At 47.4% G+C, this 25,917-nt stretch overlaps 1 protein-coding gene across 1 annotated transcript in view; it reads left to right on the top strand.

The window, feature by feature from the left end:
* WDFY4 (WDFY family member 4) overlaps window positions 1–17,737 on the top strand; it is a 234,004-nt gene extending 216,267 nt beyond the window's left edge. The window contains exons 57-61 of the mRNA XM_065407457.1: window positions 1,750–1,929; window positions 10,193–10,375; window positions 11,224–11,311; window positions 16,385–16,496; window positions 17,671–17,737. Coding sequence (XP_065263529.1) covers window positions 1,750–1,929; window positions 10,193–10,375; window positions 11,224–11,311; window positions 16,385–16,496; window positions 17,671–17,737 — 630 coding nt within the window. The remainder of the gene's footprint in view (window positions 1–1,749; window positions 1,930–10,192; window positions 10,376–11,223; window positions 11,312–16,384; window positions 16,497–17,670) is intronic.
* The last annotated feature ends 8,180 nt before the right edge of the window (window positions 17,738–25,917 follow it).

The following is a 25,917-nucleotide window of genomic DNA, read 5'->3' as shown; positions in this document are numbered from 1 at the left end:
TGTGGTGGTCAGGACGCTTACCTGGGTCTCCCACATCCCAGATGAGTGCCTGCACCGGTGGGCTATTCAAGAGTGAGGTGTGTCTCACTCTCTTGAATTCCATCCGAAATTCCACTCTCAGAAACTTTCCCAACAAAATTTTTGTCAAAACCAACATGTTTCCGCAACAAGGCTTGGTTTTGATGAATCAGCGTTTTGTTCTATTTTGTGTGAACCAAAAAACTCCGGGTGAAATTGATCAGCAGCCACCTAGTTCTGTGTCACGTGGGAACAAACTCCACTGGGTTTGGTCTGATTGTGACCTACAACCATAAATGGCTCACAGGCTGCCCTGAAGTTCCAAGCCTGCCCCAAACTCACCCCACAGCCTGGAGCCCCCCAAAGCTCAGTTGGGAATGGGCTTCAGGGCTGGGATGAAAACTTTGCACAGCTTTGCTTAAATCCCCTCTTGTGCCATTATCTTTTACCCCTGAGCTCATACTTTGATAGGGTCTAAAATTATATCCCACCCTGTATCTCAGGCCCATGTCAAGCCTAAAATAATTTGTGACACCTGAAAGTCATCTCGGTCCCCTACAGCCTGGTGCAACCGAGCATCTTCACCAGAGGGGTTCATGTTTAAATGCTGTTGTCCTAACAACCTTGGCAAATAGCAGCATTTATTAGGTGGCCAGCAAGAAGTTGGGCTGACGTAGGAGGAGAGTATATGCCATACGTCTTCTGAGAGGTCAACAGGGACTTTCAGGACTGAAACCCAGACTGAACTGAGTCAAACCCTAGAAGTTCATTGATCATTCCATGCAGAGAAAGCCAGCTGGGAATTCACCTTTCCAGTTAAAATTAGCATTACAACTCTGGTGTGACGTTCGGGGAAGTCGAGTCACAGCACTCGTTGACTTCAGTACAACTGAAAATCAGGCCCAGGAGTTTTAAAGAAAGCAAGTAGGGCCCGATTCTCTTTTGTCCAACACCTTGTACCCTCATTTACACCACTGCATGTTGGGTGTAAAACCAGATCAGCATATCACATCTATTAAATGAAATGACTTTATTAGTTTCTGTCCATAATACATTGACTAAAATTAAGGGGTTTTTTTTAATGGAAAACCTAAATTTTGGGGCTAAACTAAACTGGCCGTGTCTCTTATGATAGAGATGCTTACAAAATAGTGGGGGAGGGGTGAAAGAAAGTAATGTTTAACAGAAAGGTTCCCAGAGAGGTTTATTTTAATTATGCAAAACTTCAGTATTTGAAAAAAATATTGAAATGGTCTGTATTGGATATAATAATAGGGAGAAATGTCTCAAAAATGTCATTGAAATTTTTTTTTATGTAAAAATTTTACAAATGTTGAACAGCTCTAACCTCTGAGTATGAATCTCACCTTGATAAGGCCAGAAGGGCAAAGGTAAAAGATGTTTTACACTGCTAACCAGGGCTAAAAATGTAGTGGGTATTTTATATGAGGCAGTATGGTCAAATAGCTATTACACAAGTCTAAGGAAAAGGAGATCTGGGTTCTGTTGCCACCTCTGATTCACTGGGTAAGCTTTGGAAAGTCACTTAACCTCTCTGGGCCTCAGTTTCCCCATCTGTAAGTTAAGGACAAGGGAGCTTTGAGATCTCCATTGTAGACTCTGATTTTGTGGAGTAGATCACATGTTCTTGCTAAGCTGATCCCAGTGGGAATGTGGATCCCTAGTAACCCAGCTGCTTGGTTGTGGTTTTGGTTTGCTTTGTACCCCTAGGCTTTGTATGGACACACTCAGGCCGTGACCTGCCTGGCCGCATCTGTGACCTACAGCATCCTTGTGAGTGGATCCAGTGACAGAACCTGCATCATATGGGACCTGAACGAGCTGACATACATCACCCGTCTCCCTGCCCATAGGGCCAGTCTCTCTGCTATTGCCATCAACGATTCAACGGTAAGAACTTCATTTATCATCCTTCTCCTGATGTGTTCAGGAGCATTTCATGATAATGTAAGGGGTGCTCTTCCCAACGTAAAAACATCCTGAGATGCTGATCAATTGATTTTCCCTTTTACAGAGGTTGCTAATAGTACTCTTAAGGATGAGAAGGGAGCACTAAAAGGTACAATATAGACGAGTAGCTAAGTAGAAGCATCCGTGCGTGGCTGGATAGTAAGATTAAACCTCTTGATTTGTGAGCTGGCTTGAGAAGCATAGCAGTATAGTCCCTTGCACTTCTGCCTTTGGCTCACATGTGACTCTGTTGCTTCCATTGATTTCTCCTGACATGCATGTGTTACGGCAGTGCCAGCTGGGACTAATTAGACCCAAGTCCTCATCCACAGTCTACCGGCTCTGGGTGTTCCTGAATCAGCAGTCTCAGCCAGCAGACAATTACCTGATGTGTTATTGTTTTCCTTTCCCCTACAACCCTCTCCGCTAGAAGGGAGCTTATAAAAATGGCCATACTGGGTCAGACCAATGGTCCAACTAGCCCAGTATCCTGTCTTCCAGCAGTGGCCTGTACCAAATGCTTCCGAGGTAATGAACAGACTGGCGTAGTTATCAAGTGATCCATCCCCTATCATATAATCATAGAAGATTAGGGTTGGAACAGACCTCAGGAAGTCATCTAGTCCAACCCCCTGCTCAAAGCAGGACCAACACCAACTAAATCATCCCAGCCAGGGCTTTGACAAGCCGGGCCTTAAAAATCTCTAAGGATGGAGATTCCACCACCTCCCTAGGTAACCCATTCCAGTGCTTCACCACCCTCCTAGTGAAATAGTGTTTCTTAATATCCAACCTAGACCTCCCCCACTGCAACTTGAGACCATTGCTCCTTGTTCTGTCATCTGCCACCACTGAGAACGGCCGTGCTCCATCCTCTTTGGAACCCCCCTTCTGGTAGTTGAAGGTTGCTATCAAATCCCCCTTCACTGTTCTCTTCTGCAGACTAAATAAGCCCAGTTCCCTGAGCCTCGCCTCATAAATCATGTGCCCTGGCTCCCTTATCATTTTCGTTGCCCTCCAATTTGTCCACATCCTTTCTGTAGTGGGGGGCCCAAAACTGGATGTATACTCCAGATGTGGCCTCACCAGTGCCGAAGAGAGGAGAATAATCACTTCCCTCGATCTGCTGGCAATGCTCCTACTAATGCAGCCCAATATGCCGTTAGCCTTCTTGGCAACAAGGGCACACTGACTCATATCCAGCTTCTTGTCCACTGCAATCTCCAGGTCCTTTTCTGCAGAACTGCCGCTTAGACAGTCGGTCCCCAGCCTGCAGCAGTGCATGGGATTCTTCTGTCCTAAGTGTAGGACTCTACACTTTTCCTTGTTGTCTATCGTCCAGACCCAGCATCTGGTAGTCAGAGGCTTAGGGACACCCAGAGCATGTATTGCATTCCTGACCATCTTGACTAATAGCCATTGATGGACCTATCCTCCATCAACTTCTCTAATTCTTTTTTGAACCCAGTTATGCTTATGGCCTTCACAACATCCTTAGGCAACGAGTTTCACAGGTTGACTATGTGTTGTGTGAAGAGATACTTTCTTTTGTTTGTTTTAAACCTGCTGCCTGTTCATCTCATTAGGTGACGCCAGGTCCTTGTGTACTGTGAATAACACTTCCTTATTCACTTTCTTCATGGCATTCATGATTTTATAGACCTCTTGTCATATCCTCCTCCCCTTAGTCTTCTCTTTTCCAAGCTGAACAGTTCCAATCTTTTTAATCTCTCCTATTAGGGATGGTGGTAGAAACGAAAAATCCATCTGCAGTCTGTTCCCAGAAACACAGCTGCTTGCTCATCATTATGAAAATAATCTGGGTTGGATTTTCTTGGGTGTGAATTCCCCCAAAGCTCTGCTTCCTGAGCAGGCCGTTTATACGCCCGTGTTTCTATGTTCAGTTGATCTTCACAAAAGAGAACAGTGGTTGGGGTTGTTAACATTTTTGTCAAGTCACAGAGTACTGTGGCTTGTGCTGAGAAGTGTTAGGGATGTATATTGATGTCATAGCGATAAGACGTCCCAAAACATCTGTTTACCCTAACAACTGAGATTGTCAGCACTTTGGGGCAGGGACTGTTTATTTCTTCTGCATTTGTACAGAACCTAGCATGAGGGGACCTTGTCCATGACTGGGGCTTCTGGGGTCCACAACTGCAATACAAATGAATAATAATAATAACTTCCACTAAAGCCCAAGGAGTGGGATTTTCCATAGCACTTAATGACAAATACCAATGGTCAGTGGTAAAACTCCCACAGAGTTAGGCCAATGCTTGACTGTTCTTGTCAGTCCCCCGCAAAGTATACTGGAGAAGCCCACACATTTTAAAATAAATAGGAGTGCTGGTGAAAGATGCTGGGTTGATAGCCCTAGAGGATAAAATTATCAGTTTCCAAAGCTTCCTCCACTGTGTCGCACCATAGGTTTCCGCTGGAGGGAGAGTGGGGTCCATTGTCTATAGCCCATGCAGTCCTTGGTTCCTTTGCCAAGCAGTGGGCCAATCAGAGTCCATGACCGTGATGATGATTGTTGTGATGTGGAATTAGCACACTAGGGATTGGATTGAGACAGGGGTCACTGAGCAGCCGTTAGATCAGAGCTGATTGAAAATTTTCCAACGGAAGGCTTTTCTATTGGAAACCAAAACTTCCTGCAGGAACACATTGATTTTGATAAAATCTCATTTTGGGGGGAAAACCATGAGAATAGTGTTTCTCTAAGGTCAACACATTCCATTTCAGTTTATTGAGGACATAATGTTTCCATTTTTCATTCTGAAATGACTTTTCATTTCAACATGCTTCATTTTATATTATAAAGACAAACATTTTAAAAATGTCAAAACTGAAATGGAATATGTTGATTTTATCTTAAAGAAACATTTGGCTTGATCCACGGGGATTTTGTTTTTTTCAGAAGTTTTGTGTCATGGGAAATTTTGAACTTCTTTGTTTTCATTCTGATTTGAAATAAAACAAATTTTGAAATGGAGGAATTTGCTGAAAAACAGAAATTCCAGTCTCCACACCGCTCTATGTTAGATTCTTATTATTTGTCCTGTGGTAGCAAGTAGGGCCCCAATACTAGGTCTATTGCGATGACACCTGGGGCCACAGTCATGGACCAGAACCCCATAGTGCCAGGTTAGGCACTGTACATGATTAGGTATATTACAGTGTGTCTAGGTGCTCTAGTCATGGAGCAGGACCCTGTTGTGCTAGGTGCTGTACAGACATAGAGCAAGAAGGTGATCCTTGCCTTGGGGAATTTACAATCTGAGTAAGAAAGAAAAAGCTTTCTGTAGCTGCTGATCTTAGTTGGATTTCAGTCAGTGATGTAGACCTGAAAAACTCTATAGCCCATTACCAAATCCGTGAGCCTCCAAGACCCACATGCAGTTAAAGAAGTTTAAAGGCTGGTTGACACTGAAAAGTTACGTCGGCATAGCTACATCTCTCAGGGGTGTGAAAAGTCCACACCCTGAGGGACATAGTTAAGCCAATCTAACCCCCAGTGTAGGCATCGCTAGGTCAATGGAAGAATTCTTCTGTTAGCCTAGCCTACCACCTCTTGGGGAGGTGGATTAACTACAGCAATTGGAGAACCACTCCCATCGCTGTAGTCAGTGTCTACACTGAAGCACTACAGTGGCACAGCTGCAGTTGTGCTACGGTAGTGTTTCAAGTGTAGCCAGGGCCCAAGTTTCAATTCTTTCAGTACTGGCCATGCCGTTTCAAATAACCCTTCTCAGTCTGCCTCGAGATTTTTTCCACTGCGATGTGAAGAGCCCTGGGCCAAAATCAGGAGGAGGGAAAGGCCTGGCAGTAGTTAATTTAAACCAGATGCACACTGCTTATTTAAGGACAGACCAGCCTCTGCCAGGAGCAGGTGGACTTGCTGCTGCTATTCTATTTTAGCTGGTTCCTAAGGGATGGAAAGTTTGGATGGAATTTAAATCGGGGAGTGTGAACCCAGGAAGTTTAATCAAAATGCACTTGTAAATAGATCAGGTGCAATATTATAAACACTGCATCCTAGAGGCTGCTCCTACAGCTTTGAATATCTGCATTTTCCTTGCTCTTAAGGCTTCGGAGATCTGTGCCTTTCTGCAGGGCCGGCTCCAGGGTTTTGGCCGCCCCAAGCAGCCAAAAAAAAAAAAAGCCGTGATCGCGATCTGCGGCGGCAATTCGGCGGGAGGTCCTTTGCTCCCAGCGGGAGTGAGGGACCGTCCGCCGAATTGCCGCCGAATACCTGGACGTGCCGCTCCTCTCCGCAGTGGCCGCCCCAAGCACCTGCTTGCCAGGCTGGTGCCTGGAGCCAGCCCTGCCTTTCTGCTCCCACTTCACACACACAATTGCCCTTAAAGCTGTACACACAAGCACTACAGGGAGAGGAGAGACTCGGTTGTGAAGGGTATTAATACCATAACACTAAACACTCTGGGGGGCAGAGGAGGATGCTGAACTGGACAGAGGTTTAGGACTTGGTGTCCATGTGGTGAATTACTGATTTGTGAGAATGTTTTTATTATTAATATTTTGTATATGTATCTCAGTAGCATAAGAATGGCTACACTGGGTTAGACCAATGGTCCATCTAGCCCAGTGTCCTGTATTCTGCCAGTGTCCAGTGCCAGGTGGTTCAGAGGGAATGTACAGGACAGGGCAATTTTGAGTGATCCTTCCTTTGTCGTCCACTCACAGCTTCTGGCAGTCAGAGGTTTAGGGACCCCCAGAACATGGGGTTGCATCCCTGACCATCTTGGCTAATAGCCATTGGTGGACTATCCTCCATGAATTTGTTTAGTTCTATTTTTAACCCAGTGGAAGCCCCAGTCAAAGACCAGGACCCCATTGTGCTAGGCACTGTACAAACACATAATGAAATGCAAGTCTCTGCCCTAAAGCGCTTACAGTTATCTACATTAAAAGTTAAGGGTCGAATCCTGGGGCAGTTCTTACTCTCCCCTTGTTCCCATGAAATCACTAGGACTTCTGCTGGAGCAAGGACCTAGTGAAATCTAATTAAGGAGCTTAGGATTCAGCCCTCAAATTTTATTATTATTTTTCCTTCATTCTCTACATTTTCTGTTGGCTGTGTTTCTTTTTTAACCCTTCAGGGTTGCCAGGGTGTTTGGGGATTAGCTTATTTGGAGGTTGCTTGTCTAGTGTTCAATGAAGCAGATGGTTGCTTGGATCAAGACACGGCCTTGCATGTTGGGACCAGTAGGATCTACCGGCAGGCTGGCTGCCTCTTTGCCTTGAGGATGGCTCTGTTTGTGCTTTGGGATGATGCAGGCTCCCCATGATCCGGCACAGGGCCATTGACTCGGCTCCGAGGTGCCGCCATCTGAGTGGTCCCCAGATTTCTTCCACTAGATGCTACGGCAGCTACAACCCATCCCAACCAGAAGGAGGCATTGTCAATTGCCATATTGCAGGCAGGTGGGGAGCAGGGGTAGTGGTGATTATTTGAACAGAAATGCCAAGCTAAGTTACCCAACACTCAGGAGCAGCCGGGGATGGGCCAGTCTCCCCTTCAGGTTTCAGGCTCTTGCACACATGATAGCCAAACCACTTTGCCTACCATTCTAGGTTACAGCCTAGAAGTGTCCCTGGAGGGGAGGCATAAGAACCACATGCAAGTTTGGTTGCTCCGCATCTGTCTGTCTGTCTGTCTAGCTATCGCTGTATCCTTGCAGTGTTGTTGAACAGAGTGGGATTACAATGAGGTAAAAATCCCTGCTGTTGAGGGGCAGGTTCTGCTGGCCAGTTACAACAGCCTTGTATCAAAGAGAACATCACCATTCGGTGTCCAAGTGAAGGGCACCTGGGGTTCAGGAAAACGCCTAGTTCTGAAAATCTCCGGGGTCATGAGGAATTTTGCAAAGCAAATTTTGTTCTTCAAAATGTCTCCCAGCTTCATTCTGCCTTGTAAATGATGCTGAGACTAGTGGGGGAGCAAACGGACATGATGAAGCATCTGTTGGGGGAGCAAACGGACATGATGAAGTGTCTGTTGGAGCTGCAGGAAAGCCAACAAGAGCACAGACCCCCACTGCATCCACTGTATAACCGCCTACCCTCCTCCCCATGTTCCTTAACCTCCTCACCCAGACGCCCAAGAACGTAGGCGGGAGGCTCGGGGCACCCAGCCACTCCACTCCAGAGGATGGCCCAAATAACAGAAGGCTGTCATTCAAACAGTTTGATTTTTAGTGTGGCTACAATAAGCAATGTGGCCTAGTCCTTCCCTCCTCCCCCACCCCACCTGGGCTACCTTGTCCGTTATCTCATTTTTTTTATTAATAAAGAAAGAATGCATGGTTTCAAAACAATAGTTACTTTATTTCAAAGGGGGTAGGGTGGTTGGCTTACAGGGAATTAAAATCAACAAAGGGGGCGGGTTTGCATCAAGGAGAAACACACACAACTGTCACACCGAAGCCTGGCCAGTCATGAAACTGGTTTCCAAAGCCTATCTGATCGCCCTGGTGTCTGGCGCGAAACGATTGTCTGCCGTTGCTTTCACGGAGGGAGGGGCGACTGATGACATGTACCCAAAACCACCCGCAACAATGTTTTTGCCCCATCAGACATTGGGAGCTTAACCCAGAATTCCAATGGGCGGCGGAGACTGCAGGAACTGTGGGATAGCTACCCACAGTGCACTGCTCCGTAAGTCGATGCTAGCCACGGTAGTGAGGACGCACTCTGCTGACTTAATGCGCTTAGTGTGGACATACGCAATCGACTGTATAAAATCAATTTCTAAAAATTGTCTTCTATAAAATTGACCTAATTTCGTAGTGTAGACATACCCTTCTACAAAGGAAAGTGGACGTGAACCGGCCCTTGCAACCGGAGCAGATTTCCCAAGCACTTCAACCAAAACGCACTGTTTTTGGTAAAATATAAAACAGATTTATTACCTGCAGACAGATATATTTTAAGTGATTATAAGTATTAAGCGTACAGATCAAAGTTGGTTACCTAAGAAATAAAAGTAAAATCACAATCTGAGTTCTATAAACTAGACAGGATTTGAATCAAGCAGTGTCTCACCCTGACGGATAGTACCAGCAGGTTACAGCTCTTCCATATACAGCTGGGACTCTCCTTCAGCCTGGGACCAGCTCCCCAGTTCAGCCTTTTACCTCCGAATGTGTTTCCAGGTGTTGAGTTGGGGGGGTGGGAGGGAAGAGGCCAAGTGATGATGTCACTTCCCCTCTTTTATAGTCTTTTCCAGCTTGCTGGAAAGACCGTTTGCTATGACGTGAGTCAAGCAGTCTCCATTGTCTACATGCCATCTGTGAGAAGTCTCCATTGTATACGGTTCCTTGGATAGTCCTTGGGAGTGTGGATTCCCTTTAATGGGCCATCAGCACATCTGGCTCCTCCATTGTTGCACCTGAAAGGCTGATTGTGGGTGTTCCCAACTTTACAACATATTTCAGTTACACACACATAGCAAAACTTCATATCTTTCCCCAAAGGCCAAAGGCATCATTGTTCCAACATCGGTATCTTGCCTATTCCTTTGGCAATACTTGACAGCCGAGGCTTTCCAACACCCAATGTTATTTTTCTTATTTCTTTACTAGTTCCGGTGCGTGAAGTTTACTTGCATGCACTGCCTCAGCTGATTTTTGTCCCTCAAGAGCAGAATGTAGTAAAAAATACCAAGCTGTTAACTAGAGCTGCTGGAAAATTTTCAAATGAAAAGTCATTTTGTGGGGAAATGGCCTTTTAAAAAAAAAATGTTCACAATAACCTATTTTTCCGATTTTTTTTTCAATTTTTTTACAATTTTCTGTGATTTTTTTAAATTGAAAATGTTTTAGAAAACTTAATCAAAAATGGTTATCAGTGTTGTTCGTTTACCTAAAACTGTATTTTTCATTATATGAAAAAGAACCATTTTGATAAAACTTTTGATTAAAAAATGCAACAAAAAAAGTGAAGAAACTGCAAGTGAATCTGTTTCAAACCCTGCAAAATGAAATTCCAGAATTTTTGCTTTGAAATTCCAGAATTTTGAATTAAAAAAATTAATTTTTTGACCAGCTCTTCTGCTGAAAAGAGTGGAAGAGAAATAAAATGAAGAATGGGCAAATGCCATAGATTACAACAAGGGCCTAACAGCCCCAGGTGGTATTTGTGAGATCCTGAAATAATGCTGCTTGGTATGTTCTAGGGTGACATTGCCTCTTGTGCCGGATCCTATTTACATTTGTGGACCATCAACGGCCAGCCTCTGGCAAGCATCAGCACCGCCTGCGGCCTGGAAGGAGCCATCGTTTGCTGCTGCTTTGCTGAAGTAATGGAGTGGCACACATGTAGCATCATCATCACAGGGGGCACAGATGGAATTGTGAGGGTAGGTGTCATATTTTTGCTAAGCCAGTTGTGGATTAGAGTCAGAGTTTCCGATACTGAGTGGGGCGACAGTGGTTTTCATTAGCTCCACATCTCCCCTTAGACACATTACAAACAGAGAGTGATCATGTAACCCAGAACTGAAGGGATGTAATTTGTGATGCTGGTGGGGAAAACGCTAAGCATTCGCCACAACAAATTTAGAAAGAAACCAAATGATGTCATTTTGTTTGAAATATTCCTTGGAAATTTTCAGTACAAATTATTTTTTCCCAAAAACTAGAAAATTGTGTTTTTGACAAAAAAGCTGACAAAAATGAAAGAGTTCATTCATCAAAAAGGCATTTTTTTCATTGGAAAAAAAATGTTTCAGTGAGTTGTTTTTCACCCGCTCTGATCATTTGGAACAGGGGGAAGGTTTGGGGGCAAAATTTTTCAAGAGGCCCCTCGTCCCCCTGAGAAATTGTTTTGAAAATGCTGTTCATTCTGGTCTATTCCAAAGGCAAAAACAACATTGCTGATCAGAAGTGTGTTTAGGCTCCTGGGAAAAAGCATCTGTGTCCAAACAGGAGGACACTTCATTAGAGACAAGGAAATGACTCGCAGCCCTACCTTCAGGCTGGTGGTTGAACTTCAACAAGGGAGTGCTCTCTCTAACAAAGTCCCTGTCTAATTCTCTAGCAACTGCATGGAACCCAGCAGGACAGCTGATCAGGGACAGAGCAATACCAACCTCTGATCTAGCCATCGTACCTTTGACCTTATCGAGATTCTACGAGCCCCAGAATTGATGCGTCTTTCTTTCTTACACCTCTGCATTTTCTAACCCCTCCTTTCTTACCCACACAGTTATGGAAGACAGAATATGCAAAAGCCCCAGGCCAGGATGTTGGATCAAGATCACAAAAGGCCACAACAGAAGATCTGGATAACAAAGGTACAACCTGAACTGAAACACTGCTGTGTTGTGTGCACTGGATATCTGTGAAAGAGAAGCAGCTAGGGCTAGGAAAGGGTGTTGAGATTCAGAAAAACTGAGGAACCCTCCTTCCCCATCCCCCACAAAACTTATCTAGATCTGAGCTCTTGGACTGGATGAGTTCATCTTAATAACTCACCTGGGAGATGAGCTGTCTCTGGCAAGGAGCCTGCACACAGCCGCAGGACAGGGCAGCTTCTCTCCTCCTCCGCCTGGAGGACAGGACCGCTATGTCACAGTCAGCAGCCACAGTACTTTTCCAGTACCTGCAGAGTGACTATGGGTTCACCCCTCCCATCACCCCAGGCTCTGTGTGGCTCCCCATTCATTTCTGGGTCTGAGTCAAGCTCCTGTCCCTAATCTCAAGGTGCCCCAGTGAAGCAGATCCTGGCTAGCTTAGAGACGTGCCTTTATGGGATGCTGAAGCTGAGGGCAGAGCATCCTGGGTGTATATAAGAACGGCCAGACTGGGTCAGACCAAAGGTCCATCTACCCCAGTAGCCTGTCTTCCAACAGTGGCCAATGCCAGGTGCCCACGGGGAATAAACAGAACAGATAATCCATCCCCTGTCGCCCATTCCCAGCTTCTGGCAAACAGAGGCTAGGGACACCATCCCTGCCCATTCTGGCTAATAGCCATCGATGGACCTATCCTCCATGAACTTATCTAGTCCTTTTTTGAACCCTGTTATAGTCTTGGCCTTCACAACATCCTCTGGTAAAGAGTTCCATAGGTTGACTGTGCGTTGTGTGTTCCATAGGTTGACTGTGCGTTGCGTTAGGTTCACTCCCTCTGGGGCACCTGGCATTGGCCACTGTCGGTAGACAGATACTGGGCTAGATGGACCTTTGGTCTGACCCAGTACGGCCTTTCTTATGTTCTTATGTTCTTAAGAAATACTTCCTTTTGTTCATTTTAAACCTGCTGCCTAATAATTTCATTTGGTGACCCCTAGTTCTTGTGTTATGAAAAGGAGTAAATAACACTTCCTGATTTACAGTCCAGTCCCTGGCTGTGGAGTTTCTTCCAAGTGGAGGTCAGCACAGGCCCTAGCCAGGGGCGCCAGAACAGGGGAGGCCAGTGGGGCATAGCCCCATCACTTTTAAAAACAGGAAGGCTAAGTAAGGTGCTTAGATACTGCCACGAGGGGCCTTTAAAAATACCTAAGCAGCTAGGGCTGGGTTCCCTTCTGCCCTCCCACCTTGTGTGCACACACAGCCATGTGCTAAGTCAGGGTGAAACGCTGCCACACCAGGAGGGCTGCATTTCACCCCCACTCTGCACAGGGGTGCAGAGCTACTCCGAGTGCATGGCCCCAGAGAACCAGGCCTGGGGCTTTCCAAGTTGTGCGCTCCCTTTGCTGATGCCATGGCCTGTTCCTGCTGAGCCTCTGCATGGACCATTTCAGACCCGAATTCACCCCTCAAATCTGCAGCGGGGTCTCAAGTCTTATAGTCAGCATGTCCTACCAACAGGGGAGCTGTAGAGAGAGTGGGGGCTGGCAGTTCCTTTGGCTCAGGAGAAGGGGTTTAATGATGGGAGCCCCGTAGGGATAGAGAGAGACAGATGCTGGACAAATTTATGAGCGTGACTCCATGACAGGGTTGCTTGTGATGCAGCAGGGGCAGGACTCAGCAACCCTGGGGCTCACTTCCGGTTTACATCTCACGTTCCTAAAGCTCAGGCTTTAGGTTTCAGCTTCCCAGGCGTCAGAAAGGGAGTCTCATCCCTCCACAGTGTATTCTGGGTTGTTTGTTTATGTCTGTCCTTTGACGCATCAGGGACGGCCACGTCTGGGGATGGGACATTGGACTGGGTGGGCCAGGGCTCTGGGGGGGCACTGAGCATTCTCCTTCTGAGGTGCGTGACTGGCTGGTTCCTGCTCACATGCGCAGGGTTTAACCAGTCGTCACAGGTGGGGCTGGAGGGAATTTCCCCCCAGGTCAGATTGGCAGAGACTTTGCAGGGGTTTTGCCTTCCCCCACAGTGTATGGGTGTGGGTCACTTGCCAGCATTATTTGGGTATATATATATATATATGGCTCCTTCTAGCCTTAGACTCTATGCCTTTCCCCTGCCTATGAGAGCAGTCAGCTGGTCCTGCTGTCACCCTGTTCTCCTCCCACCCTCTTTCATTTCCTCCATGGTCCACTGAGAAGCCCCCTGCTGCCTTCTGATGCCATCCTTGTCATGGAGATCTGCAGCCCATAGCAATTCGAGCAGGCCAGGGGCCGTGTCCCTGTCCTGTGCACTTGCCCCACTCAGAGCTGCTCCTGTCTGCCTGGTGCGCCAGTATGCATGGATCACAGTGCAGTGCCAGAGTCCGCCCAGCAGGCCCAGGGATCAGCATGATAAAGTGCTCAGCCAGGAGGGGCTGGGAGCCAGTGGCATCATTGAACACAGAGCACTGGAGTGGGACCCAGGAGACCTGTTTCCTTTACAAATGTTTGGGCAGAGTCAGGTCTGCATTGCCTCTCAGCTTTCCACCAGATAGTGTCCTCGCTTCCTGTCCTAAACCATGCTGCAAAATGGCTACATGTTCCACCCCAGAGGTGGCAGGGAGACCATTCCCCTACAAGTGCATGGACAGCGCTGTGAGTGCCTTGTGCTATGTGAATGGTGCAGCATTACTGTGGAATGTGCGTAGCGGGGGAAGCCAGGCCTGCCCTGCCTTGGAGATACGGGGCAGCACTTAGACACAATGCAATGGGCAGATCCTGCCTGGAGCTGCTGATGCTGCAGCCGGGGGAGCTCGATACTCACCTGTGGCAGGATCAGGCCCTAAGTGAGCCCTGGTTACCAGCTCAATAAACTTCATGTGCTTAATAAACCATCCTGCTGCAAACCTGGCTGCAAGAGGACACTGGCTGCAAGCCCCATTGTGTCCAAAGGGCCCCAGGAGCCTCAGAGCCTGCACTGCTGGCTGTAATAAAGCGCCCTGGCCCAATTCCAGGAAGGAGCCGTGCCAAACCCGGCACCTGGCTGGAGGGACAGAGCCTGGCTCAGCTCAGGGTACTGCCTTTGCCACCCACAGTGAAGTGGGAGGCTTTTCAAGGCAGCGTGAGGCCAGCAGGGGGCCCCGGAGTTTGGGTTTATTTATGTTTCCCCAACTGTATTCCTGAATAGCCAGTGGTTATGCTGAGCTGATGGCGAAGCTATTAAAGGTAGAGCCATGAGCCGGAGGCTTACGATGGGTTGAAAGCTACAACGCTGTTGTGGTAATAAAAGTAATCAGAGTTAAACGTTCCTGACCTAACAGATACAGGAGCCAGCGCCTGCCAGGGCTCCGTTATTGTCCAAGGGCATTTTAAAATGCGTGTGTGTGAGACAGAGAGAGAGAGAGAGAGACCAGGTGTAATTTATAACATTTATTTTTGTGACCCTCATTGCTGAAGGCATTCGTGCTGAAGGCACTCCCTGTTGTTCCTGGATGAGGCTTACAGCTTGCATAAAGATATAACTACGGATGGTCATCTGCATACTAAGATATTCTACAGTAATCAGACATTGCAGGGGGAATTTTCAGAAGCACCTTGGTGACTTAGCAGCACAAGTCCCATTAATGGGACTTCAGCTCCTAACTCACTTAGGTAGAAAGGTTCATAAACACCTATACAGGACCAAAGGATTTATCAGACTGGATCAGTCCAGGGATCCAGCTAGCTCAGTATCCCATCGGCGATAGTGGGGGCAGGGGAGCAGTCCTCTTAGGAAGAGTGGAAGGGCTGGGATACCTGTCCTGGTAGAAGGACAGAAGAAGACTGATAGAGTCCCAGTGTGTGGAAGACATCAGAGTGTGGAAGCTGAGGTATGTCAAGATGAGATGTCCTGGGATGCACAGGGGGTGATAAATGGACTTTGGTCTGTTTACACTATGGTTTTGTACTAAACTAGCCCCAAGGAGGCAAGAGAGGGTTACCGGACAGGGAAAACTGAGGCAGGTGCACTTGTCATGCCATGTGCTGTCACAAGAGGGTGTTCCAGTCAGGGCCAGCGTACGTTAAGCCCAGAGACTTCAGTTAGACTGAATCATTTCAGTCATCAGGAGGCAAAACTCTTGTGGCTGCAGACAAAGGACGGGAGAGACTGAGGTGTACCAATGCCTGTGGTGGCTCCTGCAGTGGCGGGGATTAATTGGTGAGACATGCCCAGAGGATCCCAGCAGGCAAACCACATGCCAGGCTGCAGAGGAAAATGAAAAAAAAAATCCAAGATCCCTGCCAATCTGACCTGGGGAAAGTCCTTCCCAGCCCCAAATCCAGCCATCACTTAGACCCTGAGCATGTGAGAAGAACCAGCCAGCCAGGCATCTAGAAAGAGGATCTGTTGAATATACACACACACACACACATTCATTTTCTCACACGTGCACCCACAAGCAGCAGCGTCATTAATTATTAGCCAATCGTGACGTTTAATTACAACAACGAGACGCTCCCCAAAACTCCTCGAATGACTTCAGAATGATTTTAGATGGCCTAATATTCCCACATCTCATTCTAGCCATTAAAGGAAATAAAATTAATCCAAAATGTGGCCATTAAGAAGACTGAAGTAACAATGACTGAGTTACGTTGTTGGGGGCGTGTGTGTGTGTGTCTGTGTGTGCATATGCACACGCACATTTAATTATCGGTTCTGTTCTGAGCAGATTTAGATAAGTTGATGATACCGGGGCTTTATGTAATTTATTTTTAGTAGGCAATTATAGGCTGCATTATATCCTGGCAGCAAGGTATTCTGGGGCATCTTATTAAGCATAGAGCCAGTAAACACTGATGAACAATTTTGCTGAACTAGGCATGCAATTTAGAAAGCAATAATACACAAATCCAATTTAGCACACAATTGGTACAGCCGCACGTCAGCACATGTAACTATCATCGCCGCAAATTAAATTGGGATGGGCCTATTCTGCAACAGCACAGGCCAAGATTAAATATATTTGTTCTCAACTTAACAACTTGCTGACTGTAATAATCACACACACCCCCTGTCCCACAAGCAGTTTCTAAATATTTATTCTGCAGGTAACAAGTGGGGGCAACATCTGCTTCTCTGCCGGGAGTTGAACATCAGCATCGCCTTGACTGGGAAACCAGCTAAGAATAATCCCACAGTGACGGCTCTTGCGGTAACCAGGTACAGTAATTTCCATTGCAATGTATCGTTTGTCCAGCAGAGGGCACAGTAGCAGCCCCAGTGATTCCAAGTGTCTGTTCTGAGTTATAGCTTCTTTTTATTATTTCTTAAAATATCAAAGTAAAATCCACCTGTCCTAAAAAGATACAGCCATCCTGTGATATGGTCTTGTCAGCTCTCCCAAGCTAAGCCTGGTCAGGACTCAGCTGGGAGACCTCCAAGGAAAGAACTAGCTGTTGTAGGAAGCTGTTAGTAGTTGCCGCTCCTACCTCTGAATCAAGGTGAAACCGCTGTCCCAGTACAGTGCTAGGGGCCACTGGAGTTTCCATCTCTTGTCTTCGGGGAGATGTGAAAGTGAGGTTTTGACCAGAAGTGCTCTGTAAAGATCCTGTGATTTTATTCTCCGAAATGAAGAGGCTGCTGGACCCCGGTCAGATTCCAGGTAGCATAGCAAGTTAGCTTTTGCCTCACTAACTACCTCACTAACCTCCATTTCAATTGGCTTTTGCCTCACTAACTACCATTTCAATTGGCTCCAAGGTTCAGCCTCATTTCCTGTCCTGTAATGTTGCTGTGCACTGGTAAATAGCTGCTGTGCTCCTCTCCAGAAGTGGTGGCTTTTCAGTGGTCAGCAAAGTGATTCCTGTAAACAGCATCATTAGATTGCAGAGACTTTGGGAGCGAGGTGTATCTGTGCCTGCACTTTTGAACCTTTTGAAGCTCCCGAGTGTGTACAGGATTTAGAGATGTCAGAGGCTAAAGCTGCCACATGCACCTATGGGAGAACTTGATTCCTATAATTGTCTGCCAAACAGATTTATTGGGCGCGGTGCTTCGTTGTATTGGAGATGAATGAATTTTAGTGCTCTTGGCAGTTCAGATCCAAATCCCAACTGGCTACAATGTCTATAATTGGCCAAACCAAACCTTGGATCCTAACCCCATTGAACTCTGGGAAAGTTTGGCTCTGAATCCAGCTCCAGCCTTTGGAAACTTAGACTTGTATCTAGTTTACGTGAGAGTTCTTCAGGCTTTAATGGTGGAGAGCTCTCTCCAGTGAGCGCTCTCTGTCCCAATTGCTGCACAAACCAGAGAGAATCTCGAACATGCAGCGCCAGTTTTGCCTTTTGTTATTGAACGTTGTCTTTTTTTTCTTTTTCTTTTCTCTCCCAAGGAATTCCTCCAAGCTCCTAGTTGGTGATGAGAGGGGGAGGATATACAGTTGGGCCGTGGATGGGTAGGAAGAAACAACAAGGAGCTCTTGGTCTCCTCCAACCTTGTGTGGTGTCGATGGATGGAACGAAAATTATCCTTCAGAGTATACAAGATTTGGAAGGAAGAGTGGAGTGAAACAAATCTCAAGAGAGTCAGCGGACTGTAGGGTCAAGTTGGGAGCAGAGGAGGAATTTGACATCCTCTGATACAGCTCCGCCCCGTTGTTAAAAGTAATAAGGTACGAGGGTCCAGTCCTGCCCCTGCCGCGCATACAACCCCCCTCACTGAATTTGCCAGTGAGAATCACTGCCACTGGTATAATGCAGTGTGCTATCTGCTGTGTCTTCTGTGATGGGACTCAGTGTCCCATCCTGCTCCCAGTGAAATCAATGGGAATTTTACCACTCTTCAATGGGAACAGATCTGGGCTCTGAATTGTGGGCCACTGTATAGAATACAGCAGGGAAATGCTATCGAAATGTGTTTAAAACCGATCCTCATTGGCACGTGCATTTGAACTGCACATGAATTTCCTCTGTACAAAGTGGTTTTTGCCTTAAATAAAATCCAGCTGTTTATTCATGTAGTTTAACGGGATGGTAATTGCTCACTGTACTCAATGGATGGTGGTCTGTGTGTGTGTTTTTTTTAACTTGGATCCGGAGGATGGAACACAAACCTCGTGCTGGGATGTAGATTGAACCTCTCAGACACTCTTCATGCTGGGAGGTTCCGACTGCAGGGCTCCCAGAGTGATCCTGGCCAGGGTTTAGATTTTATGTCACTGTTTGGGGGGAAATTTCGCCCACTAAAGTGGATGAAGCAGCAGCCAGTCGCAGGAACTGGGAGCGTGGCCCCCTGGAAGGCCAACAGGGCATTAACATGTGAAACTAGCTGGGACCTATGAAATAGTCTTGCTTGTGGATTGGTACTAGGGTTTCTAGAGGACAAGATGATACACCTGCATAAGAGATATCAGTTCTGGGGGGGGCGGTGTCAGTTTGTAGCCTGGAGTTCAGAAAATGATCTCATCAGAGCCCCTTCCTGCCGAGCAGAGGTGGCACTCCCGCACCTCATTATTGCCTAGATGTTGGTTTCTGCCCATCCTGTGCTGCTTGGTCATGGGCTGCATCCCGATGGGTTCAGGAAGAGGGTGCCAGGGGCTGGTGACCGGAGTCTCCCAGGTAAACATTTAATGCTGACCCACCTCCTCACCGGCTGCTGCTAAGAGAAACGGAGCGAGAGGAGGAATCAAATGCAAACTGAAAAGGAGAGAGAAGGCGAAGATCTCTTCTGTTTCTCCTATTGCAGGTTTCAGAGTAGCAGCCGTGTTAGTCTGTATCCGCAAAAAGAACAGGAGTACTTGTGGCACCTTTTGTTAGTCTCTAAGGTGCCACAAGTACTCCTGTTCTTTCTCGTATTGCAGCTACCCTGCTGTAGCATCTGTGTCTAAGCCCCCAGCATCCATATGGTGTGCAGCCCCAGGCCTGGGTGCCTCCTGGGACCCAGCCAGGCCAGGTCCCCTATCACAGGGGCTTAGCTCATCCCGAATGCTGATCCTATGCAGAAGGGCCCTGAACCTTGGCCATTGGTGGTGCCTGGAAAGACCCCAGCGCTGGGGTGTATTTTGCCCAATAGCACCGATGCAGGTAGAGATAATAAAGGCCGACTCTGTGTGGTTTAGTCCAAACCTTAACAAAGACCCACTGAGAAATGATAACACTCTGTGCCGAACCAAAGACACGTGAAGAGCTGGGTTGTTCAGCCAGGCGCTGAGTGTGTCAGGCTCCCGGACACACACTGGGAGGCTGGCAGCTGGCCAGTCCCTTACTCACAACACGCCCTTGGCCTGTTTACATCTGAACGTGACCACAAGCTAGGGGCCTGATCCTGTGAGGTGCTGAGCACCCTTTAGTCCCCTGGGCGTCAGTGTTCTATTCCCAATGCCCAGGGTTTGCCCTACTGAAGTCGGTGGGAGTTTGTTCGGGCCCTGACTGTTACTGAACAATTGTTGCTCTTTATCTGCTACTTTGTTTATTGTGAAGCCCCCATGGTGCCATACTCTACGGCCGCTTTGTAAACGCTGTCAAAGGGATGCACAGCTGGGATCCCAGCCCCGATGGAGCCAGGCCCAGTGCACAGAGGAGGGGGATCACCGCTGAAAGCGACGGTCCTGTCAACAGGGCCCACTGGAGCCGCTGGCTCAGCTCTCTGAGGTCTGTGATTTCAGAGCTGTGTGCAAAACATCACGGGCCTCTTGGGGCCAGATTCTCATTCCCCACAGCTGCGGCCTAGGCAGAGCCAGAGCTCGCAGTTCCATGTACCCCCAGGGCAGCTCCCAGAAGAGGAGACGTCCTGTCACGTGTATCCGGTCACAGAAACCCAGTGAGGGTCCTTCCGTTGTCAGCTGTCTGGGGCCTGCTCTGTCGTTTGTTCTCTGTTTGGAAAGGGCCTTGTGCAATGGGGCCGGGCCTCCACGTGTGACCCCAGTCACAGCCTAGACCACATGGGACAAACTCGGACGGAAAGAGCCAGGCCTCCCCGTGCAGTCCCAAAAAATGGACCCTGTGGGATCTGCTCACGTGATCCTAACTGAGCTGAACTCTGGCTCCAGAGGAAGGCAGACGTGCTAATCCCCAGACCAAGCTTCCTAGCAGTGTGACCGCCTCATCTCCCGTCCAGTGAGCAGGTCAGGATCCCGTGGTCAGGCAGGTCTCTGATCCTGCATAGAACTGGAGCTGATGCTACTCTCCCAGTTACTGGCCATTAGATGTTCAATAATAACAATGCCAGCTCTTATTGAGCCCTTTCATCCATAGATCCCAAAGTGCTTTGCCAAGGAGAGGGGAGGTGTCATTATCCCCTTTAACAGATGGGGAAACCAAGGCACGGACTCATGGCTAGAGTTGCCCCAGGTCACCCCATAGGCCAGTGCTAGAACCAGGAATAGAACCTAGAGCCCAGTCTGGGGCTCTGTCCGCTAGCCTACGCCACCTCCTGAAGTGGACTCTGCCAACCCCTCCAGGGCAGGGTGCTCAAGTGAGAGAGGGAAAGTGGGTGGAAAGCCTGGGGCTGCAGCAGCAGTGCTGTGTGCTCTTAGCGTGTGGTCCAAGGGAGAGGTTCTCTGTTGTCCGTCTCCAAGAAGCGATGCTGCCTGCCATGTGCTAGGAGTCAGCTAAGGTTTCCAATGTTTTTTACCATTGAACCCAAAACCAAAATATTTGAGCTGCTCTCTAAACCCGCGCTGGCTGCTTTGTGCGGCTTCCTTTGCTGCGTGGTCTTTTGGTATAAATTAACTTGGAGTTAGGTTCACAGGAGGGGTTGAAGACGCACAAGAGGCCAGAGCCAAACTGCAGGCAACCTAAAGCACTCACAGGTGCAGGGAATGCTGGCAACCCCTGGAAATTTGGTCCTAACTCATGTCAGATCCTAGCGAGAGGAAAGAAACCGCACAGACCCAAAATAATGGAGGGAGAGCTAAGCAACCGCAACCCCACATTGATGCAAGTTTGTTTTCAGCATATATTTTTGATATTGTGGTGACATTGCTCTCCCGTGTAATCAAGCCCCATACTGGCCTCAGGGCAGATATAGGGTGACGGTTGGGGCCCAGCAGGGCTTGAGGCATGCCGGTACACTGCAGAATGCCGTCCCAGGACTCTTTGGGGTGTTCCAGTACTATCGCTCCAGAGGGACAGTCCTAGAAGAACCAAAAGCATGTTCCATATGGGCGGTGCATAATGGAGGCTAGGGGATGCTAAGCCTCCCCAAACCTCATGCCACTGTGGGGGGCAGTGGTGGATTTGGGGACCCCTGAAAAATCTCCCTCAGCCAGGGCCTCAGGGCCACAGTGAGGGCAAAGAGCTTTTCCGGTCTTGGGGCCACAGCGGGAGCAGGGGGGAAGGAGCGTGGGGGGGGCAGAGCCTTGGGAGAAGGGGCAGAATGGGTGTGGGGCCACGGGAGAAGGGACGGAATGGGGTTGGGCTATGGGAGGGGCCATGGGTGGAAGGGCTGGAACAGGGGAGGGGCTCCAGGCTCGGGGCTCCAGCCAGGGCAGGGAGCTCTGCCACGGTCCCAGTCGAGGCTAAGTCTAGAAGTTGGCCCTGGCTGGGGCCATGGTGGGGGCCTGAGAGCTGTGAGTGGGGGTGGGGCCTCAGCTGGAAGAGGCAGGGCAGGGGGCTAGCCTCTCCAAGGGGAAGCTTCACAGAGGGCAGAGGTGTCTGTATCAGAGGAGAGGAAGATTGGTCCAATGGTCAGGTACCTCAGGGATGTTTAGGCTCAAATCTTCTATTGAAATCAATGGACATTAGGAGCCTAAATACCTTTGAAAGGATCTGGGCCTCAGTTTCCCATCTGTCCAATGGGCAGAATAGCCCTGGCCTACCTCACAGGGTGTATAATGCTAGATACTATAATGACTGTGAGGTGCACAGATACTATGGGAAGGAGGGCAGGATAAGTACCATGGCTAGAAAGCTGGCCTGCAGGATGAGCAACCCGTCAGAAAGTTTGCGAGCCACTGTTCAGTTTGCAGCGGAAGCTCAGAGCTGTGCAAAATTCACATGCAAAACCTGCTGCCGATCTACATGTTCTCTCTGACTAGAGGAAGCAGATCACCTCAGTGCTGTGCCAGAGGCTGCGCAGCACAGGAAACCCACAGGCGTTCAGCAGTTCCTGCTGGCAATGCCGCTGGGCCTGCGCTCCCTTCTGGCTGCCTTGTTTGTGGTAGCCCTGCCTCACTTCCCACAAAGGGAGAGGACTCTCTCACAGCGATACCCACTTCCCGCCCATGAGAGAACATGTTGTGTTTGTCGGCAATCCAAGCCTTCCCCTAGGCTAGTCTCTCATTAGAGATCCAGGCTCTCGCTTGTGGTTCTTGGCACCAATTCATTTAGTTCCCTTTCCCTGCTGCGCTTCAGGAGACAAGCACTTTGTTAAGGGGGGGATGTTCTTCCAGGGCCTGGATTGCTGGCTTCTTCAAGGGAAGTGTAGTGTCTGTTCTTATCAAGGGAACACTGTGCTCCTGAAAATCTTAATCGCTAGCCTAGGAGTCCTTCAATGGCTGGGGGACGGCATGACCCCGTACATAGAGGAATGGGGGGGGGATTCGGGTGCCCCAGATTTCCTTTTTAAAAAAACCCTAAGAAATTACAGCCAAGAACAGTGTGAGAAGAATGGTTTTCTACAGGTTGTGCAAAGTCAGCCACTCAAAAGTGAGGTCATGCCAGATTTAAGGCTGCCCATGTAACCTTAATTCAGCCCTTTGTGCGTCTAGGTTATGATGCAGGCTTTAATTGTGTGACCCCTGCCTCCTTGTGGGCACAGAATAGGCCAGGCTCAGGAACTAAGACAGCCGCCCAGCATTTCTTTTTACCCTCCTCATTCAGCGCATAGCTCTTGACTTCTTTCCTGCATGCTGTGCAAACCATGTACCAGGTAAGGAATTATTAATTGATAAAACACTGCTCTACAGCCAAAATGCTTCTGAAATAAATGTAGTCAAACTTTACTAATTCTGGGTCACTGAGAACGAAAATGATGCTTAAAATTGTTGATTGGCTCTAGTTTTCAAGATATGCTATTGGGTCAGTATATACGACCCTTGACTTGGGAATGGCGGAGGATAAGTGAGTTATAAAGGGAAGGGATCTCAATTTAAACCAGAAATGACTAAAATATATCTTTGACTGGATCTATGAATAAATCTATGACTGGGTTTGGACAGTACTTGCATTTTAGGCAAAACAATGAATGATGCAATCTGAAGCTGGTATTGCGTCATACATGATATGAATTGCATCATGTTACTCCTAGAAGTCATGGATGATGCAATCATAATGAAGCTTACATCACTCTGCTGAACAAATTGCCCTATATCAGCTCTGGAAATCATACAGTGTCGTGCTCTCTTATTTGTCAGTGTTTGATTTTGCAAAGGGACACATTTCTGTTTAGCCAAAGTGAGCAGAGATGCCTCATACTTGTGTGAACAGTGCAGATAACTTCTGCTATGTTTGTGGTGAAGTGACTTTTGCATCACAAAAGTGCAGTATAACCACTATGGTTAAGAAAGCCTATCACCTTTATTTTGGCTGCAAAATTGGAGATCAGGACAAGAGGTGGGCCCCACACATATGCTGCAACACTTGTGCAACAAATCTTCGCCAGTGGTTGAACAGGTAAAGGAAATCTATGCCTTTTGCAGTGCCAATGATTTGCAGAGAGCCAACAGATCATACCAGCAATTGTTACTTCTGCATGGTGCCTCCAAACATTCCATCAGCTATACACCCAGTACCCCACGGAGAAGGACTGCCGGTTCCTGATGCACCAGAATCATTCTCATTTGAGTCAGAAGAGGAAGAGGATGAAACTTCTGGTCCTGAACCATCAATGTCACAGGACCCACATTTTCTCCCATCCTCCTCCTCTGAACCACGCCTCATAACACAAGGTGAACTGAATGACCTTGTCAGGGATTTGGAACTACCCGAGTAAGGCAGAGCTGTTGGGCTCCAGACTACAGCAGTGGAATCTCCTAGCAGGTGATGTTAGGGTTTCCATGTTCCGTGACCGTCAAAAGGATCTTGTCCCATTCTTCTTCATGGAAGGTGATCTTGTAGCCTGCAAGAACATCGATGGTGTGATGGCAGCCCTCAACATCGTTCATGATCCAGATGAGTGGAGACTGTACATTGATTCATCGAAGACGAGTCTTAAAGCTGTTTTACTGCATAATGGCAGTGTTTTGCCATCAATTCCAGTTGGTCATGCAGTCCATATGAAGGAAACCTATGACAACATGAACCAACTTTTTAGGTGCATAAACTATGACCAACATCAGTGGCAGCTTTGTGGCGATTTGAAGGTTGTTGCTCTCTTGCTTGGTCTGCAGACTGGATACACAAAGTACTGCTGTTTTCTCTGTGAATGGGATAGTCGTGCAAGAGATTCCCACTACATCAAGAAAGATTGGCCACTCCGACAGTCATTGGAGCCTGGGAGGAAAAGTGTTCACCATTCACCACTTGTTGAATCAAGGAAGATTTTGTTACCACCCTTTCACATCAAGCTGGGTCTGATGAAGAACTTTGTCAAGGCCATTGACAAAACACAAGCAGCTTTCAAGTACCTCCATGGAAAATGTCCAAGGTTAAGTGAAGCTAAGATAAAGGAAGGTGTCTTTGTTGGTCCTCAGATTCGTGAACTTCTTCGAGATGATGCATTTGACCATGCACTGCGTGGCAAGGAAAAGACGGCATGGAAAGCCTTCCGGATTAGTGGCAATAAATTTTCTCGGAAACAACAAGGCAGACAACTACAGGTTGTTGGTGGAAAACCTCCTCAAGGCATACAAAAGCCTTGGTTGCAACATGTCACTAGAGATACATTTTTTGCACTCTCATCCAGATTTTTTTCCACCGAACTGCGGAGCAGTGAGCGACGAGCACAGCGAGCGATTTCACCAGGACATTGCAACAATGGAGAAACGCTATCAGGGCAAATGGAGCCCATCAATGCTTGCAGACTATTGCTGGACAGTGACAAGAGATGCTCCATTTAATGAATACAAGAGACAAGCCAAGAAGCGCCGAGTAGACACTGAATAGGACTAAACTATGTACATAATAGTTTTTTGCCTTTTGTTTCATAATACATTTTATTTATATAAGCCTTTTGCTGATTTTTAAAGTGTTACATAAACAGGACAGGTGAAATATTATCATGTAAAGCAACCATAAACACATGAAAAGACCTAGGTTTACAATTTATGATTAAAACTCTACTATCTACACAATATACATAGACATAAAATGTAAAAACTTCAATATCTTAGAAACAGTAGCCAATCAGTTGTTTTAATTGTCATATTTGAATTCAGTACATCAAAATACATAATAAATAGCACATTTTATCTCTGAAGCAGACGACTTCTCAAAAATTGTAGACCAGTGTAATGGGCTTTTCTCTGGTGCACATGGTTGCAGTGTCTGAGCCTCACTTCCCTTTTATCTTCACAGCTCCCTGGCATGGTTCACAGGGTTTTTACAGATGGGAAATTAAGACACAGGAAGATTAAGGCCAAAAATCTCACCTAATTTTGGGTGCCGCGGTGATTGGCCCCCAACTGGAGACACCTAAGGCCTGATTTTTTTCAGTGCACTTAGCACTTTTTAAAATAGTGTATCATATGTCAAAGATATCG

This window comes from Emys orbicularis, chromosome 7 (assembly GCF_028017835.1).
Source record: "Emys orbicularis isolate rEmyOrb1 chromosome 7, rEmyOrb1.hap1, whole genome shotgun sequence".
In the NCBI taxonomy this organism is placed as follows: domain Eukaryota; kingdom Metazoa; phylum Chordata; order Testudines; family Emydidae; genus Emys; species Emys orbicularis.
The sequence above is the reverse complement of the archived record's forward strand: the minus strand, read 5'-3'. Positions and strand labels throughout refer to the sequence as shown.